The 19,381-nt window shown below is 44.1% G+C and overlaps 1 protein-coding gene across 4 annotated transcripts in view; it reads left to right on the forward strand.

Moving 5' to 3' along the window:
- Positions 1 to 19,381, forward strand: part of KMT2D (lysine methyltransferase 2D) — a 1,162,185-nt gene that overhangs the window by 238,573 nt on the left and 904,231 nt on the right. For all 4 annotated transcript variants that reach the window (XM_069230486.1, XM_069230488.1, XM_069230487.1 and 1 more), the window contains exon 10: positions 11,988 to 12,127. In XM_069230486.1, the coding sequence (XP_069086587.1) occupies positions 11,988 to 12,127 (140 nt within the window). The remainder of the gene's footprint in view (positions 1 to 11,987; positions 12,128 to 19,381) is intronic.

Below are 19,381 nucleotides of genomic sequence, written 5' to 3' on the forward strand. Positions count from 1 at the left end.
CTGGTCAGCCAGTCAGCCTTTCATCCTTCAGCAGTAGTTGGCAATAATAGCAAATTAATGATGATTCTTGTTTAAACTGTGCTCAAAAGTTTTATACGTGAACAAGGCTCCATTAGTGGGTATCTTCGAATTGTGAAATATGTTGTTGTTTGCAGCATCAGTGGCATATGAGCCAACTTTCATATGACAGAGGGCCAGTTAGGATTATTTTAATTCAACAATGCTTTGAGGTGCTTGTAAACCATACTTATAAATGGGAAAGATAGAGGGCGAAGAAGGCTTAATCATTTAAGTAGTTGAATGTTCTTTATTTTTTCCTTTAAAAAGAAAAAAGTTATTTGCCACACAGTACTGTTAACTAGTCTGTGCCTGACTGCTGAATGTTCAACAGTAGCTGCAGATATGAGTTCTCTCACCCGAGGCCATAACATGAAACGTCACTGCATGTGACGTGGGCTTCAGTTCTAAGAACCTCAGTAGAGCAGACCACACACAAAGTATGAGGCAAGGTTCAGGAATAATTATGGATATTATAAAGTTTTTTCAGGTGATGCTACCTCATTAGGGACAACAAAGTTTAATTCTTTGCTTGGCATTCATGTGACAATACATTACCTTCTGGGAGTTGAATTCCTCAGTTAAAAGTATGAAGCAAAGCTTCTTTGCATCCTGAGAGATGGCTTGGCTGTCTGTAGTTTAATATCAATTCTGATAGCTCTGACATGACCCTGTGATCAGTCTGACTGAGGGAAGTCACCATGCCCTAATTTTGATACTTCGTGACAGTACATTCTGAAGATTGCAACCCTATATCTGTCAGTAGGCAGGTTTTCAAATGGCATAATACGCCAGGGATGGCTTATTTTTTAAATACATCTGAACCAGTCTCAGTATGACTCTTAATCTCCAGCTGTCTTTGCATGCATACTGTTGTCGCGTGGGCTCTCATTATTCTAAATGAGACTACTGGATTCCTAGGTAGCAGGATCGATAACGGTGTGGGGGACTGAGTCTGACCAACGTGTAAGGAACGCTGTCACCCTAAATCCGGTTGTTGCTCCGGCTAACTAGCAGTGCCTCATTTCTCCCGCGGGGAAGAAATGATTGGGCAGCCGAGCGCATGACATCTTTGGAACTTCTCAGGGAAGTCGTGGTTACTCAGATCCAAACCAACTCTCTCATTCACAATATGGTCTCATATACAAATGACAAAGACAGTATAAGTTTTATATAATGTTTTAATAAAACGACTGTATTTTAGATATTAAGGCGTGAGCCGCGATAACCAGAACAATACAAAATAGTAGAATGGATATAGTAACCAGGAGAGTAAAACATAGAAATAAAGCTATCATAATTCCTAACCGTTTCTACTCTCCCTCTGCTTGTTCTATTTAGAGCACCGCATGTTAAGCTTTCAGCTTGCCTATTAAAATCACTGTGGGGATATCAGCCCTCATACCTGAGCAAAGACCTGTGATCTTGGTTCAGCATCTGCAACGAGGCAGTCAGCGTCAAGTTGTGGTTCCCTGGTCGGAATCTCCCTCTTGCGTGTACTGGGACAAGGAAGTAATTTTATAACTAATATGTCAGCGTGATCACAAAATGTCCCTACGCAGGAATGCCCAGTCTAAACTCTTACCACGTCTATCGGCAATGTACCAGACTGTATCCTTGACTGAAGCACAGAGTAAACATGTTATGGAGAACTCCAGTGCTGAAGTAGGCAAAACAGTGTGATATGAATAAAAAACAACACCGTAGAACTGGCTATTTGAAAAATAACAGTACGAAGCCTAATAAAAAACATGTAGAGCAAAGTGCATAGAGGCTCTAAGCTATTAGCAAATGAATAAAATATATTCAGGGCAAAATGCACAAAGGCCTAAAGCCTGAAGCTAAAGAGCAATGAATAATAAAACTAACCACACTACACCCTCCCCTTGTCGGTAGCAAGTGGTTCCAATAACATAAAAGGATGCCCTAAATATAAACAATATCTAAAACAAGTATTTCGACAAGGTGAGAAGACAACAAAGTCATAAATTTAGGTAACATGTGAGCATAACCAAATCTAATATAGTGTCAATTTTGTAAAATCCAATCATCAGACAGAAGCAATAGAACGTAGGAGTTCCTCCACTTCGATATATGTCAATATCGGAAGATCCACGCCACAAAGTACCATGGAGCAGGTGTGATCCAAAGCCCCAAAACCATTCAGGGCGGCACCCCGTGCAGGGCCTATGAAAGAGACACTACCATCTTCCTCCAGGAAGGGAATCTCATAAACTGCCTCACGAAGCAAGCGCATCCGTAGTGCACAAGTCTGGGAATGAGCACTCATCGGGAACATCAACAGATCAGCATCGACCATTGGAGGGCGCTGCAATGAGAGACAGAGAGCCAGTGCATGTTCAAACGAGCACCAAAGGCACCGAAACACGGGTTGCACACAATCCAAAACCGGTCTGAATGACAGAGACCAGTCGCACTCCAATTGTCCCAGGAGTGTTGCTCCAAAATGCTGCATCATGCGTTCACGACACAGCTGCGCTGATGGGAGCAGCAGTACAGGATCTCGTCGTGACGGGACAGCCATTGCGAAAAAATAGCAATAACAGCAAGACTCCAGCTAATAAAGCCAAAGTAATCGGGAAACCCCCAAAAATGCTTCCGAAAATAGAATGTATAGCCAAAGGTATCAAACCGAATAAGGAAGAGAAGGTATTAGCAAAACCAACACCAACGACTTTGAAAAAATGTACAATACCAGCAGTGCTGGATGCATTAAATATACGTCCCACAAGTTCACCGAAGTGAGTCGGAAAGTTAGTATTCAAAAGGGACTGTATCTCCGCCGATGACCTTGCCACCTGAAGTGCGTAGGTCTCGCTAGCAGATGTAAGGGGCACATGCTTTTGAAACAATAAAGCTTTTAGCCGACTCAACTTGTCGAAATCAACCTTGGAAGTAGCAATATGAGGCCAGATGTCCGCTACCTCCCTAATTTGAGTGGGGGGAAACAACACATTCCCGCAGCACGTAACGGCCTTGTTGACAACGACGATGTAAACTATTCCGGCACGCATGCCACAGCAGCGTTCGCTGTTAAGAACAATGTAACTGCCGTTAGAAAGCACCTGGAAAGTGTTTTTAATAACCGGGACTGGAACTCCCTTCAGATAACAAGCTAAGTTAGCAATCGAAGCATTACAAGCTCTGTGCAAGGACAGCTGTTTACAAACCATTGAATGGCTGACAGAAGCTTCGCATTCGCTACCGCTAAGAAAAACCTCCTTCAAACCATTAACACATCTGTACTGAAAGGGAAGGTCCCACACCTCGTGTATGTAACTGTCTCCCAATAGTTCATATCTACCCACCGGAATGTGCTTCAAACACGAAGTAAATTGCAAAGTAGAGATAGGCAAATTAATAACCCCATGGATCAACCATTCAGCTGACGGAATCTCAGCTACCGTGAAAGGCAGTTTCTCTAATTTTTCAATATTCAACATAACATATGTCGCTTCCTTTTTAGCCATCAGTTGTTGTTGACGAGTCAAATTAAAAGAGATAAAGATCTCCTTGGCACGAACGTGCTGCCATGGAACGCGACCCGCCTTCAAGGTCTGAAGAGTCCAACCCGGCTGCATGATGGATCGTGTCTGACTCTGCCCATGATACAAAGAAGACATGTCCGATTTAATAATGTCTATAGCAGAGGACACAATGCTGTCAATCGTGTAAACACGTTCAGAAAGGGTATGCATGCCATTATCAACAACAGACAAAGTCTGCATCAGATTTGCTTGATCTATCTGCCTCAACCGGGCTGCAGCCTCTTGTTGTGAAAGCTTCCAAATCTCATTATAAACCTCGTATAAGAACCTTTTCTTCCGTGGTACTCTGGGACCTGACAAAAAATCTTGTAAGTCAGTATTATTAGACAGTAACATGAGATGAGACTTAACTGCATCCAGAGTGGAGGACTTCAACCATTGCTGACAAAGCTTCCCCACACTGTATGTAGTTATTATATCAGCATGTTCTGGTGAAACGTAACGAGGGTCTGCACTACTAGTCCTGAACCCCCCTGAAGAGGTGACAAAACGTTGATGACACATATTAGTGTCTACAGGCCATAATAACCACCCGCCTGGATGTAACAATGAAGTGTTAAGTGTACCATTCTGGACCCAATGTGTAAAGTCACCGAAAGTAGCATTCATATAGTGCTGCCAATTTTGTAATTTAGAAGGGACAGGTATACTAGGCAAAGTTAACTCCTTAATTGTCGCTAAGCCCAAACAGCTAGTCTGTTGTACTGTGTCATTGAGGAAAATCATCTGCACAGGGATAATACATGCTCTAAATAACGTGTCCCTGCCTCGCATTTGCCAATTTTTCGTACCCCAAACACTTTTCAAGTCAACAGTTTTTAACCAGTATTCATATCCTTCAACCGACAGTTTTGATACAAACAAATTAGAATACAATAATTTAGTATCGGTCAATAACATTTGCTTATTAGAATACGGTGTAACTTTAAAATAGTAGGACCTAGCATTACGCGGATCATGCCCAGTAAAATAGGCAAATTTGTCATAATATGTTTTTGAACTCCCTTGTGGAGGAGTCGAGCAATGTTCCCATTGCACATAATTAAATATGGACTTAGGGCTACTAGCTTTATGAATAAAGTGGTGTCCATAATAGTTATAACAAAACATGTCACCATGATTATCTCTAAACTGGTAAGCATCTTCATCGTCATAGACAGTATAATATTGCAAATCCGTAAGCATAGAGTCTACTGTCTTCACATCCCAATCATCAGAAACAATGCCAGGTATAACAATATCATTCATTGATAATTTGAGGACATACGGTATTTGAATCAATTCAGTGGGACCATATATATCAAACATTACTTTATCCCACACAATTCCATCCGGAACTGGTATAGCAGAAATGTTCACTGTGGACAAGTCTCTTCGAACCATATGAGACGATAAATGTGGTTTCAACACAGTTTCCACGTGCTCAATGTCAGATCGATCAGGAAGAAAATGACCATGTATTATCAGAAAAAAAGTAACCACAAATCCCAACCATAATAATATAGTCATCACGGCCAAAAATAGCCAAAAATAGTTCCAAGGAAAAACAAAATATGTTCGTTTAAGCCATCCCAGCAGCCGTCGTGGACAGAAGACATCGAAGACGAGGAGCCAGACCCATCATTATCAGCGTCGTTGAAGCAGCCAGAAGCAGTTCTAGCAAAAGGTGCAACTCTGAACGAAGAAGCAGACGGAGGCTCCCGCCGTGGCACGCTATAAACCACATGTTCAGAAACATCAGTAGAACGTACAGCAATTTGATCACAAGATTCCATATTAATCGCCGTCGGTGGAACGATCGCAAGATCATCATCCACCCTCCCCAAGCTCGGAGAGGAAACAGTGTCGGTGAAAATCACCTGCAGCGGGACCTCATCCCCAGTAGTGAGAGGGATTCCGGAACTACTGGGTGTCCCTCTTGGTTTGCTGTGCAGAATCGGCCACATGTTGTAACTTGACATTATCAATGGAAACAAAGCGATTTCCTTTGGCCCCTCGCAGCGGCGGTAAAATCACAGTTCTCGTGCCGCTTACCCCTAACACAGGGACAGGGTCTCGATAAGAAGGACCAAATTCTTTTTTAACTGCGACCTTTTCACGCACCAGATCCCCAATCTTGGGTATCCAACCAGTAGATGTTACTGGCTCATCCTTAATTCCTGAGGAGGCAGCATTGGCAGAAGAGTTATCTTCACGGAATTGTTGTAAATCCTGCAAAACAGTGACACGATCATTTATGTCAAAGGGCGTATCTGCCGCCTCCACACCAGGACCATCTAGATCAGGAACATACATTCGTGTTCCGAACAGGCACTCATATGAAGTACGACCCCCCAGTGACCTTCTAGGCAAGTTATTAAGTGCCCTCTTTACTCCATATAGGTGGGCTAGCCAACCACGACCCGTACCTATAACTCTGGCTGTTAAGGACTGCTTTAAATCACGATTTGAACGCTCCACGACAGAATTTCCCTCGGGATGAAATGGAGACGAGAATTGGAGTTGGACCCCCAACGAAGCCATGGTGTCCCTGAATGCCTTAGAGGCAAAAGCAGGGCCCTGGTCCGAATGAAAAGCCGCAACAGCAAATATATCGACAAAGATGCGCAAATCTTTAATAACAGTGCGAGCGTCAGCCGAGCGTTGTGGCCATACCCATACAAATCTGGAGCACGAATCTACAGCAACCAATATATACTTGTATGCACTATCTGGTGTCAGTGGACCACAATGATCCAAGTACACACACTGTAATAGTTTGTTTGAAATCAGAAGGGGCGTCTGCTGCGGGCGTCTAGCCGACGATGTCTTAATTTGTTGACAAATGTCACAACAAAGGACATACTGTTTCGTCTCCTTATAGAGACCAGGCCACCAATAACGAGCCTGTAAAAGTGAAATTGTGGCAGCCACCCCAGCATGTGCAGAAGCCACCCCTTCATGTGCTGCAGAAATTAATCGAGGTCTCAATTTTATTGGGAATTTCACGTACACCAATGCCTGGAATTGTAACAGTAGCATTTAGTGCACCATTCAAGCAGTAACTATATTTTGAAGGAAATCCTTTAGGAAAGGGCGTGCCATCAGCAGTAGCTTGTATGGCAGCTGAAATTTCTGTGTCTGGTTTTGAACTCGAACGAGTCACTGCGGCCACAGTGGCGACAGCCACTGCCGACTTCGCGGCTTCATCAGCCAAAGTATTCCCAGCAACGTGTATTCCAACGCGCTGGTGTCCAAGTGTATGCACAACATGGACTTTAGGAAGCGTTTCCTTTAGATCCGCAACCTTACCCCACAACATTTTATGCTTAATGGTGTTGCCTTTAGAATCTCTGAACCCATTCATCTTCCAATAGTGTAAATATTCGTTGAAAGACTGCACACAGTAGTAGGAGTCACAGACCAGCAAGGTTAAAAGTGCCGGATCCGCGTGCTCCAACGCCAACAATAGAGCTTTGAGCTCAGCCAGCTGTGCCGTGCAATCTCCCAAGGTTTTAGTATAAGTATGTCGGGGGCAGAATACTTCCCCCTCCATAGTGCCGCTCACCACCGCACATGCAGCAAAATATTGTTGTTTAGTCCCAACCGCCGGTTTCGCAGAGCCATCAGTATACATGACCACTTCATATTGGTCAATAGGCAATGTACCAGCAGGAACAGGGTATTCTATTTCGTATTGAAGAAATTCTTGAGTCTGCAGTTTAGGGTCAAATACATAATCTACATCAGTGGCTGTCAAAGACCTAGCCCATTGTATCCATCGCGGGTGTAGAGCCTTCGAATTTGGAACACTCGCTTTAGTAACAGCCTCTAAGGCCGGAACCGGGGAAACGACAACAATGCGTTGACCCTGGGCCAGCGGTCTATCTTTAATAACAGCCATCTGTACTGCAGTGAGAATTTTCTCAGTTTGTGCAAAACGTTGCTCTGCAGCCGAATACAAGTGAGATTTGTATGCAATCGGGACAGTTTCCCCTTCATTAAAGGTGACATAAGTAAACCCAACAGCCCCAGGTATTACCCTGATCACTAAATGTGTCTTATTGTCCCGAGTGTGTAAGTGTTTAACTGCTAAAAGATCACTCTGTAATTCTCGCAGTATGTGTGTATGTTCAATCGTCCAAAGTTTACTCGAAAAATTAGGGCGAATCAACTCGTATAATGGTTTTATACGCGTTGCATAGTCAGGAATGTAAGTTCTGCCAAAATTCAGAAACCCCAACAATGACTGGAGCTTCCGAACCGTATTAGGAGGCTGCAATAAAGCACATTTCTCCAAAAAATGTGGCGCTAAGCTCTTGCCCTCACTCGACAACTCATATCCCAGGAAAATGACGCTGAGGAAAGCAATCTTTGATTTCTTAAAATTGAACTTATAGCCAATATCAGCAAATCCCACAACAATGCGCGATACATGCCTTAGATGTTGCAGAATCTCATCATCTGTCAGATATATGTCATCAACATATGATAATGCTTCAGGGTCGAACTCATGCAGCATTTCAGTTACACGAGCCGAAAACAGTCCTGGGCTATTCTTATACCCCTGAGGCAAACGACAACATTTTTTCTGAGAGCCAAACGCACTGAAACAGGTATAGTCCTGACTCTCGGGTGCTATATTCTGGCAGAAAAATCCATTCGAGATATCCAACGTTGTTTTGTATTTTTTACGCACTATATTATTCATAAGCGCTGCGCTATGTGAATTCTGTATTGCATATGTGCGTGTATGACTATATAAATGTCGGTAATCCACCACTATCCTATAGGAATGGTCCGGTTTAGCAACCGGAAACAAGGGATTATTCATCGGCGAGACACAGGGCTCAATAACGCCCTGATACTCCAATTCAGAAAGAATAACCTAACCTAACCGATGCCCTAGCTTCAAATTTGATAGGATATTGCGGTTGTGGCTGAGGTTCGCCCTTTATCGGTATTACATGATAAGGTGATTGTCTGTCCCACCCCACGTTATTTCTATACAAGGCGGGAGCCTGTGCCAGAGGCCATGATTTACTATAGGACTCCGCGAGTTCTCTCGGAACAAGTGGTGAGAAGGAAGGTGCAATAACCTCCTCCCCAACTGGACAGTCGCGAACAAAGTCAGGTGGCCAATCTTGTTCGGCCAACAGAACATCATATGATTTTACCACATGGTCCCAAAAAATGGCGTTAATAACACGGTCAATGTCCCCTTCCAATCGCAGAGTTACGTCATATACTCTATCAGGATCAGAGACTCGCATATCCGCCGTCTCGACTTGTATGAAGTCATCAGTTGCTTTCACCTCCAGATGCTCTAGAAGACTCCGGCGAACTATTGTGACCTCTGCCACGCTGTCTAACAGTGCTAACGCCCATGTCTTGTTCGTCAAGAGAACTCTCTTCTTGAGCGGCATGTCTAACTGAGACAGCTGCCACTTTCTTCTTTTTGAATTGCTGTTTCTGTTGCAGCGGTTTCTCTTCTTGTTTAATAGAAACCTCCGCTGAGCGTTGTGAATCCTGTCTCGGTTTCACGTACTCCGTCCTCCGCTCTGACCGCCCACCTCTCTCACTTCTCTTTTCCGAGGAGTCCTGAAAGGAACGAGATTGGCGTGTATCAGTATATTGATATCTATCAGGCGTCTTCAAAGTATCCCTATTCCTGAGATTATACTTATTCTGTGGGGTCTCTGGTTGCGGAGACTGCCCATCATCCTTCTTTGGTGTTTGCTTTTTCTTTTCCCAGCGCTTTTTCGAACCCTCAGGTTGTTGCTGTTTAGCATTATCTTTATTATTTTTTCCCTGTAACTGGGGTTTTTGTGGTCTAGCCCCTAGGCTATCACGACCAATACTAGAATATGTTTCCGCTATTATTCTCGGAAGCTCCTGCTCCTGTTGAAGCAGCGGAACATCCCGAAGACGCATACGCACAGCTAGTGCTACTGCCTCTCCTTTGAGATTACTCAAAATAATAGAAGAAACTGTGGCAAAATTGCCCAGCAACTGCATGCCCAAATCCAAGGCAGGGGCAGCCCCATATTCTTCCTGTATCTGCTTAAGTACGTCCGGTAAATTAGCTAATGTCGGTGTACCGTGTGCCGTAGTGTAGAGCTCGGCAAACACCGTGCCCCAGGTATTACAAAGGTCCACCGGAGGAACCATCCCGTACGGCAAACACATCGTCAAAATTCTATGTTTATCCTGAGGTCCCGTATGGGGAAATACTGCCTCCAGCGTATTAATTTTTTGCGCCAGCCAAAACGGAGTCTCCTCTCGTTTAGCCGGTGCTTTACCCATAACTGAGTGTACAGTGGCCGGATTAAGACCCGGAACCACCGCCTGTGGGTGTGCTGGAGCAGCACGCGCTGCATTCGTATTTAATGTCTGCATCACAAACTGAACTAATCGTCTATATGTATCCGTTAATTCTGTATATAAACGACGAACTTCAACCACTGCCAATTGAGCAACCGCAGGATGTGGTGTATATGTGGCCAATAAAGGCCAGGTAGGACCATCATTACTCAGTGGACCTAACCGTACTTGTGTTATTGTGTGTGGGAGGGCGCCATCAAGCCAATTATGGTGTTCTTGATAAGATATAGGTATTTCTAAATAAGCGTAAGCCCTGTATTGTCCAGGGGCATTCGCAACTGTGTATTCGTGAAAAGTATTTGTTCCCCCATCCATTATTCTAAATGAGACTACTGGATTCCTAGGTAGCAGGATCGATAACGGTGTGGGGGACTGAGTCTGACCCACGTGTAAGGAACGCTGTCACCCTAAATCCGGTTGTTGCTCCGGCTAACTAGCAGTGCCTCATTTCTCCCGCGGGGAAGAAATGATTGGGCAGCTGAGCGCATGACATCTTTGGAACTTCTCAGGGAAGTCGTGGTTACTCAGATCCAAACCAACTCTCTCATTCACAATATGGTCTCATATACAAATGACAAAGACAGTATAAGTTTTATATAATGTTTTAATAAAACGACTGTATTTTAGATATTAAGGCGTGAGCCGCGATAACCAGAACAATACAAAATAGTAGAATGGATATAGTAACCAGGAGAGTAAAACATAGAAATAAAGCTATCATAATTCCTAACCGTTTCTACTCTCCCTCTGCTTGTTCTATTTAGAGCACAGCATGTTAAGCTTTCAGCTTGCCTATTAGAATCACTGTGGGGATATCAGCCCTCATACCTGAGCAAAGACCTGTGATCTTGGTTCAGCATCTGCAACGAGGCAGTCAGCGTCAAGTTGTGGTTCCCTGGTCGGAATCTCCCTCTTGCGTGTACTGGGACAAGGAAGTAATTTTATAACTAATATGTCAGCGTGATCACAAAATGTCCCTACGCAGGAATGCCCAGTCTAAACTCTTACCACGTCTATCGGCAATGTACCAGACTGTATCCTTGACTGAAGCACAGAGTAAACATGTTATGGAGAACTCCAGTGCTGAAGTAGGCAAAACAGTGTGATATGAATAAAAAACAACACCGTAGAACTGGCTATTTGAAAAATAACAGTACGAAGCCTAATAAAAAACATGTAGAGCAAAGTGCACAGAGGCTCTAAGCTATTAGCAAATGAATAAAATATATTCAGGGCAAAATGCACAAAGGCCTAAAGCCTGAAGCTAAAGCGCAATGAATAATAAAACTAACCACACTACACTGTGAATTCTCCCTTTTTCGGTCTCAGGCGTGCCTTTGTGGGTTTCACCAAGTGATTGCTTTTGCCATTGATGTATCTAGTCAATTTGTCAATCTCATTTGTTTGCTTCTTATTGGAAGGCTTCCGTCCTCTGCTTGTGTTTGTCCCTTCCCTGGAGAATTGCATTTTTACTGACCTTTTCATTAGAACACTTGTATCCTTCCAATGCTTACATTCACAAAACTGCTTTTTAGGTGCAGCCTACCAGACAGCACGTTCTCCCTTCAGATCCACATTGCTCTCTCACCTGTTTGCTTTTCTCTGTCCTCCCACCTCGTGTTCAGTGTTTCTCCTCCACCTGTGCCCCAGATTGCTCCCCTTGACATCCATGCCCTTCGTTTGGCTCGCTAAAAACTATGGGTAAACCCTGTAGGTCGCAAAAGCAAGACCTGTTAGTTTCACCAGTGCTTACTCTTGATTGAGAACCGGCAAGATGCTAGAATAACAAGGGAATTTTGTAAAGCTTTATTGTTTTGAGTTCATACTAATTAGTTGGGTTCTTGAGGTAGTATTCGGTAGGCCCAGATTTTCATACAGTCCCCCACCTAACAAAGGAATCTAATCACGTAATTCAATAATATTCCTGATGCCTCTGCGCTTGATGCCCTATGAATCTAAATAATTGTTGACTGTTGTATTCATGTTTGTGTTTCCTAGATTCACTCACACACAGTGTGAAGGCACCTTGAATCGGCTACCCAGTGATTACTCTTGTCTCGCTTGCAGAGCTCTGCAGAACACAGTCAGTAACATGACTACAATACAGGAACATTTGGAATCAAAAGCCAAACCACTAAGTAAGTCTTGCACTTCATAGAGGCTTCCAGGATTGAATGAGAAGTTTACTGGAAAGAAGCAGAGGTGCTTGTCAATAGACTCATAGGCTGATCACAATTGTTGATTTGGGCGTGGTTGGAAGAGTCTAGAAACAGTGCTGCAATGTGTAGTGATAAATCAGGGCAGGCACCATGGTCATTATAAAGGAATATCTTCTCAAATTTAGGGTTTGATATAGTGGAAAAAATAAACTTTGATTTGAGAATTACGATCACCTAGGCTTCAACACACCTCCTCTGGTCAGGTGACAAATGGCCCATATCTTGTTTCTTTAAGGATGCATTCATAATTAAAAACAGAATGTATTGTAGTTCTTGAAATGCATTTCTGGATTGAGTAGGGGCAGCAGTGCTTCTGCTAGTGCTTTTTCACCCATCTTCTTCCTGAAGATCTATGACTGTTGCCACTGTGCAGCCTTGTAGATTCACAGGGTCTTTAATACAAGTTTAATCAGGCTGACGGTTTAAAAAAAAAAAAAAAAGGGTGCTAAAGTTTGCTCCGCTTGGAAGGCAAGAAATGTACAGAACAAGTGTGAATATTATTTGACTTGTGGGACATGGAGGTGGTGGGACACTTGGTAGTGGTGATGAGCTATAATTTTGCTCTCTGAAGTTAAGGGGGGTCTGTTCAGTACCTGGAAAAAGATGTTGTGCTGCCTCATTATTATTTTAAGTATTAAAATGTTTTGCAATAGGCTACCATCTTGTGTGTTGTTCTTCAAATGTTAGTTTACTGTTTTTGTAGATTGCCTTAATGTTGGTAGGCTAGATAAGGAGATGAATCTGAAAATAATGTGAAAGATGAATAGATATGTCAAAATAAAACATGATGGATTATACGATGATCTAAACAAGAGGAAATGCAAGAAAGTAGATAGAAAAGTATAGACTGTGAATATTTCAAAGGTTCACCTAGAAATGCTGACCAATTAGTGTATTAAACATTTTTGAAGAGTGATTTTCTTTTTTTTTTTTCCCTTCTGGATTCACATACCTTGCATTATTCCATCATCTACTGTATGGGCCTGGAATTCTCCTCTTGTAGTCCTGCTTTTCTGTTTTTTTTTCTTTTCTTCTTTTGGTTGGGCGTTTTCTGTTATCCTTTGATGCCTTGTCTATCCCTCTCCTGACTTCGGATGCCTGTCTCGGAAACAGTGAAATCCATCTCCAGCTTTTTTTTTTTTTTGCCGTTTGGTCCTCAAATGTCGAAAGAAGAGAGTTCAACGTACAATCATTGTAGAACAATGGAGAAGAGAATAATATGTATCTACTGCTAAAACACCAAAGAAGTAAGTGGGGCATGTGGGCGACTGAGGGTAGGTCAGAACAAGCGCAGCCAAGCGGCACATTCACTGGGGACCATGGAGAACATGCCCTTTAGATTTTGCCCAGAGTGCCACCACAAGTTTGCCCAGAGAGAAAAGCACCAAGTTTGCAATCACTGCTTGCCGAGGGACCACAACACGAAGGTTGCAAAGCATGAACCATATTCAAAAAGGAGAAGCAGAGACACACTATGCCATGCAGCCCCAGAAGAGCAGCTGTCACTGAGGGATCTCGGTCTGTTTAGCAAGGAAGAGGATAACCTCTTCACCTGAGCCTTCTCATTCGGCCACTTTGGAGAGGCGGAGACTATTGATGTTGACCGGGAACAGACAAAAACAGAGGAACAAGGACTGGTACCACATAAATAAAATAGGGGGTTACCAAGCTGAGGCCTTTAGGCTGGAAACCCTTGTTCTTTCTGAGCATAGAAGCACTGGTTGAATGAAGTCGAAGAATAAAGAACTCATGGTCCTGTATCAAGGATACTTCTCTGAAAACTATCCTAGTGGGAGTGGGAAAAGATAAAGAAGCCAAAAGCTGAAACACTGACACTGAAGAAAAGGCTGTTGAGTGGGCCCGATGCTGAAGACCTGACAGCCCAGATTGAGTGCAAAAAGAGGTGACTTGAGGCCAAGATGGCAGCGAACCTTAAAGGACAATTTTGATGCCTCCCTTCTGGAATTTTGAAATCCGTCACAGCAAAAGGTCACAAGGAGGTGTAGATGACTGACCGGAATCACCAGTAAAACCAGAACCCCAAGAGGAATAATAAAACAAAATGCCATTTGATGAGGAAGACCGAGCCTAAGCGACTATTCCATGATTCCAAGGACATAGCTCATCAGTGGCAGGATTGACGCTAACTCGCTGGAAGAGCATGTAGACCTGTATCCTTTGAGCACTTCGCCTCTGAGCAAGTGATAATACCTGCCAATGCTACCCAGCATTTTGTACCAGAGAAGAGGCGTTCAAGGAATCAGTGACCTGCAAACCGATAACACATAATGGAACATAAATTCCTTCAAGGGACCCTGCCTGCATATAAGGTAATGCAACAGTGGACTCTCATCATTGTGGTCATGGCAAGAAAAAGGGCCAGTGTACCAGCGTGATCTGTGCCACCTTCTGAAAAGCAGAGCAAAAGGATCGAGATTATGGGGCCATAGGAAACTGGACTAATTTTGGTGGATGTTTTGACTCTGCAACTGTGCTGAAGCCTGCCAAACGGGCTCCAGTGCCAGTGTTCCATCCCCTCCAAAATGAAATATTCAACTGTATACAATTGGCACACATTTTTAGCACCCATGTAAGTCCCTAGTAAATGGTATCCCTGATATTTAGGGCCTCCGTACTAAACAAAACATCCCTAAGGGCAACAGCGTGTAATATGCCACCCTAAGGGATGAGCTCCCCCCCCCAACCCCCTCCCCTTTCCAAACAAATTGCGTGCAGACAGTCGTCGCAGAATTTGTGAAGTGGTGCAAACCATTGTGCAAACACATCATTGCACACCCACTGTGTGCAGTGCCCAAGTACACTGCATTTCTTATATGTAAGTCACTCCTACAGCATTCCTTAAGAGCCCTAAGGTGGGGTGCGTTATAGTACATGTGAGGGCATATTGATTGGAGCAGATATTACCCCTGTGATGTCTGGTTCTATTGCTAGACATTTCAAGTAAACAGGAAAGCCATCTTACAGTGTGTACTGGCCACTGGTCATCATGAGTTACCCAGCTACTTAATCTCTTCACTGAATTCTGTGGTGTTTGGATTCAATCATCTCGTCTTAATAAATCCATTCTGATTCTAGTATTGAATTTATTATGACCTGTACCCAGAGGTCACCTTAAAGGTGCCCCCTAAAACCTACTAGTCCTCTAGGTTTCTGGCTGACTAGTATCAACCAGCCTAACACCACAGACCGGTTTCTGATCCCTTGGAGGTGAGAGACCCTGCTGTCAAATGCCACAATGTCTGCTACCGAGGAATGTTATCACCTCCTCCAACAGGATGGCTAGTAAATCAGCATACCAAGGCCAGAGGATTCAGAGCCTCTGCTGCCTTTGATATGCGACACTGGCTTCCCCCAGACCTGGGTAATGTCACCCCCTAACCTGAGGCCCAGTTGGCACCAAGACAGGCTAGAAATTAGCTATGCAAGGCGTGTTGCACTACAGGCTAGTCACACCTGATGCGCTCCAAAGAAAAGGTTCCACCATTTTGTTTTCTGTGGAATTAGAAATTCTGGGACAGGGCTAGGCCCACTCAACAGGAAGTGGTCATAGAGGGGATGTAGTTGCCCAAGGGTTAAGTAGCCTACTACTGATTTGTTTCCTCCTATATCCAGGTTGACCCCAAGAAGTGAGAGGATCTAACGCCAGTGACACGTCAGACAAAACACCTCTGCACCGAATCCTGAGTCCGAGCCAACCAGTGTGCCCCTTGGCTCCAGAGACCCTCAAGAACAGAGTCCCCACATGCACCCCTTTTCTTCCAGGTACTGCTCCCATTGACTTCAACGCTTAGCATCCAAGGCTACCACCGTTAGGAGCACCTCTGCACCTGATACATCAGGGCAGGCAACCTGAAACTGCTGGTGGTTCTAGAGACCATGGATCTACTTATCTTAAGTCCAAAAGAACAGCCCTGCAAGTCATTTGCAAGTGACTCTGTGCAATATATGTTTTCTCCATAGGATAACATTACCGCGTTTGAGGCTCATACCTCAAATCTGACAGCAGTATTTTCTGTTTTTCTTCAAATCGCTAACTCCATGTACTTACTTGATTTTGAAGATCTTGGTGTCTAAATCAATATAAAAATCTGTTACTTTTCTAAATTGGTCTAGAGTTTTTTCTTGAGTTTGACTGTGTTCAACAAATGTTTAGCACTAGCCTCTGATAAGCCTAAACTGCTCGCCCACACTAGCACAAAAGAGAGCATTTGGGATTATTATTTTAACATCTATAAACCATTAAGGGTTGCCTCAACTATCTGCATAGTGGTCCCTTACATTTCCTACACTACTTAGATAGCCAACTTGGGGCGATAATTTGAAAGGGGAGCATCGCTAACTCCAGTGCCCTGCTCAATAAGTATGCCTACCAGCACTAGGATGAGCTGCTGAAATACCACCCAGAACAGTGCCAAAAGAGTACATTTGCTTGTTGAAAAGAGTATGACTATAGTCAACATGTGCATAAAATCTGCACTAGATGCTGCGGACATGACAAGCAGATATTTGGGTGATTATTATGAACATGGCGGTCATTGCCGCCAACTGCATGGCGGCTCAGACTGCCATATTCTGATTATAGTAGTGAACTGCCTGCAAAGCAGCCAGTTCACTACCACCCCACCGCTAGGACACAGTCCACCGCCGAGCTGACTGTGAGCACATTCGGCCCAGTGGTGGAGGCAGGACAGGCGGTGAGATTACGATCCCTATTCCACCAAGGATTCCATGGCGAATTACCCCACCAGGGAATCCCTGGCAGAATGCATACGGGTGACCGGAATAATCATTCCTGTCACCTGTATGTGGCATGCCTGGACCCTCCCACCCCTTCCCACTACACTACAACCCCCAACGCACCCCCTAAACAGCACCTACTTTATCTGTTGCGCTGCTCCGGGTGGGAACGGGCTCCCTGGATGCTGCTCCGCTGCCATCGCTGCCTCTCCATACACGCCACACCTAAAACTGCTTCAGAAAGGGCGTGGTGGTGTAGGGAGTGATGTGGAGGTGAGGGTGGAGCAGCAGCCACCCCCTCCAACGACCACCAGCATGGCGGTGAGCCACCATGTGTAATTATTTGGCGAGATGCCGGCTGCCAACAGTGGCGGTCTTTTGTTGACCGCCGACACGGTTGGCGGCGGGGCATCCCGCCATCTTCATTATGAGGGCCTTGGTGTCTGGAATAACACTAAGAAGACATGCCTGGCTTTGTGTGTCAGGTTTTAAGAATGAGGTCTGGGCAAACGTAATCAGTATACTTTTCAACGAAGAGTAGCTCTTTGGTAGTGTGGTGGACCACTTTGCAGCAATTAAAACAGGAAAATGAGACAATTAATTCCATGGCGGCTTTGCAGTTTAGGGACTACTAGGGAATAACACTACTGCAAGAAGCCATCCCTCAACTGCAGGAGGTAGACTACATGGCAGCTATATACCTAAAAGATGCTTACTTGCACATAACCACAAACACAAAAGTGTGCGCTTTGTAGTGGACAGACTACTCTACCAATTCAGAATACTACTATTTGGAATACAGTTAGCACCCAGGGTGTTTACAAAATGCTTAGCTACTATAGCCAACTACTTGAGAAGGGGGATACACCTTTTCACCTACCTAGATGATTGCCTGGTAAAGGCACGCCCGTTCTCCATGTGTGCAAGCAGCATTCGAATGGTGAAGGAAACACTTTTCTGGCTAAGGTTCTTAATAAGCATAGAAAAATAATAACCAATACCCAAAAAAAGGAGAAAAAAAACATTTTAGGAGCAAGAATAAATGGTGGAAACCAAAGCCTTCCCCAGCAACAACAAAAAAATCTAAGCGATAACACATCAAAATCATTGCTACCGCAATGGTCTGTCTCTGAACAGTGAGGACATTGGGGAAGATGCTAGGCATGACGGCTTCCTGCTTCCCAGTAATTCCATATGCAGGGCTACACATGAGACCAGTCCAATAATGGATTCAGAGCCAATGGTCACAAGTAACAGATTTGGGAGGATCTAGTGGTTAAACAAAAAAATGCAAGAAGAAATTGCACGGTTGAGCAAAGAGAACATAAGTGAGCAGACCGTCTATGCTACCCAGTCAAATGGTGATCATCATCACACGCCTTTTGCAAGGTATGGGGAGCACACATGAGGAGCGCTTCAAACATGTATTGGGAAAGTTGACACAAATACAGACTGACCAACACAGTGGTGTTTTACTGTAGCAAATAAGGAGATGCTAAGTCCTTAGCCCTATCAAAGCTGGCACAGGAAACCTGGAGGTTGGCCATTCAAAGAAAGATAACTCTAACCACAATCCACCTGCCAGCAGTGGGCAGCGTGTAAGCAGACAAGCAGCCATCTTACACAAATGGGAACTAATTCAGAATAGTTGAGTCTTCAAGATGTGGGGAGCATCAGAGGTGTGGACTTGTTTGCAGCACCACAAAACACAAAATGGCAGTTCTTCGCACCCAGACACCCACACTGGCACTCCTCATGGGAGTGCCCTGTCGATAGTGGTCTGGGAAATTTGCATAAACTTAACTCCAGTGCTACTAATACAGCCAAAGTACAAGGCAAACATGGTATTCCGATCTAATGGAGAGAGCATAGGACAACATGCAAAGAACGCCTGTCTCACACACCCTGCTGTCCAAGCACAAGGGAAACTTTCACCATCTGGAACCTAAACACCCTGAGCTTGGCATAATGGCTCCTGCAGAGGTAGGATTCCAACATATAGGTCTTCCAGAGAGAGTAATGAAAGTACTAAGGAATGTACAAAGGCCTGCTACAAGGAAATGCAACAGCAGCCAAATGGGAAATGTGCTTGATGTGGTACTAAAGGTCTATGCGGATCAAGAGCAGGACGCAGGATACAACAGTCATCAGAAACTTAACATACACTGCATGACAAAAGTACCCACGCCCCGCTTGAAAGTTCACTTGGCAGTGATAGTGGCCCAAAAAAAGTTCACTGAGGCAGAAATTTTGTAACTACAATGATGATCAAAAGATTCCTAGAAGATATTGACAATAGCCCTACCAAGATGTCTCCAGCATTGATGTAGTGCTAACACAACTGATGAGAGACCCTATTGAACCAAGATTGTGATGCTAAAAACAGCCTTTGTAATTGCAGTAGCGTCAGTGTAG

The sequence above is a fragment of the Pleurodeles waltl genome, chromosome 4_2, assembly GCF_031143425.1.
Source record: "Pleurodeles waltl isolate 20211129_DDA chromosome 4_2, aPleWal1.hap1.20221129, whole genome shotgun sequence".
In the NCBI taxonomy this organism is placed as follows: Eukaryota; Metazoa; Chordata; class Amphibia; order Caudata; family Salamandridae; genus Pleurodeles; species Pleurodeles waltl.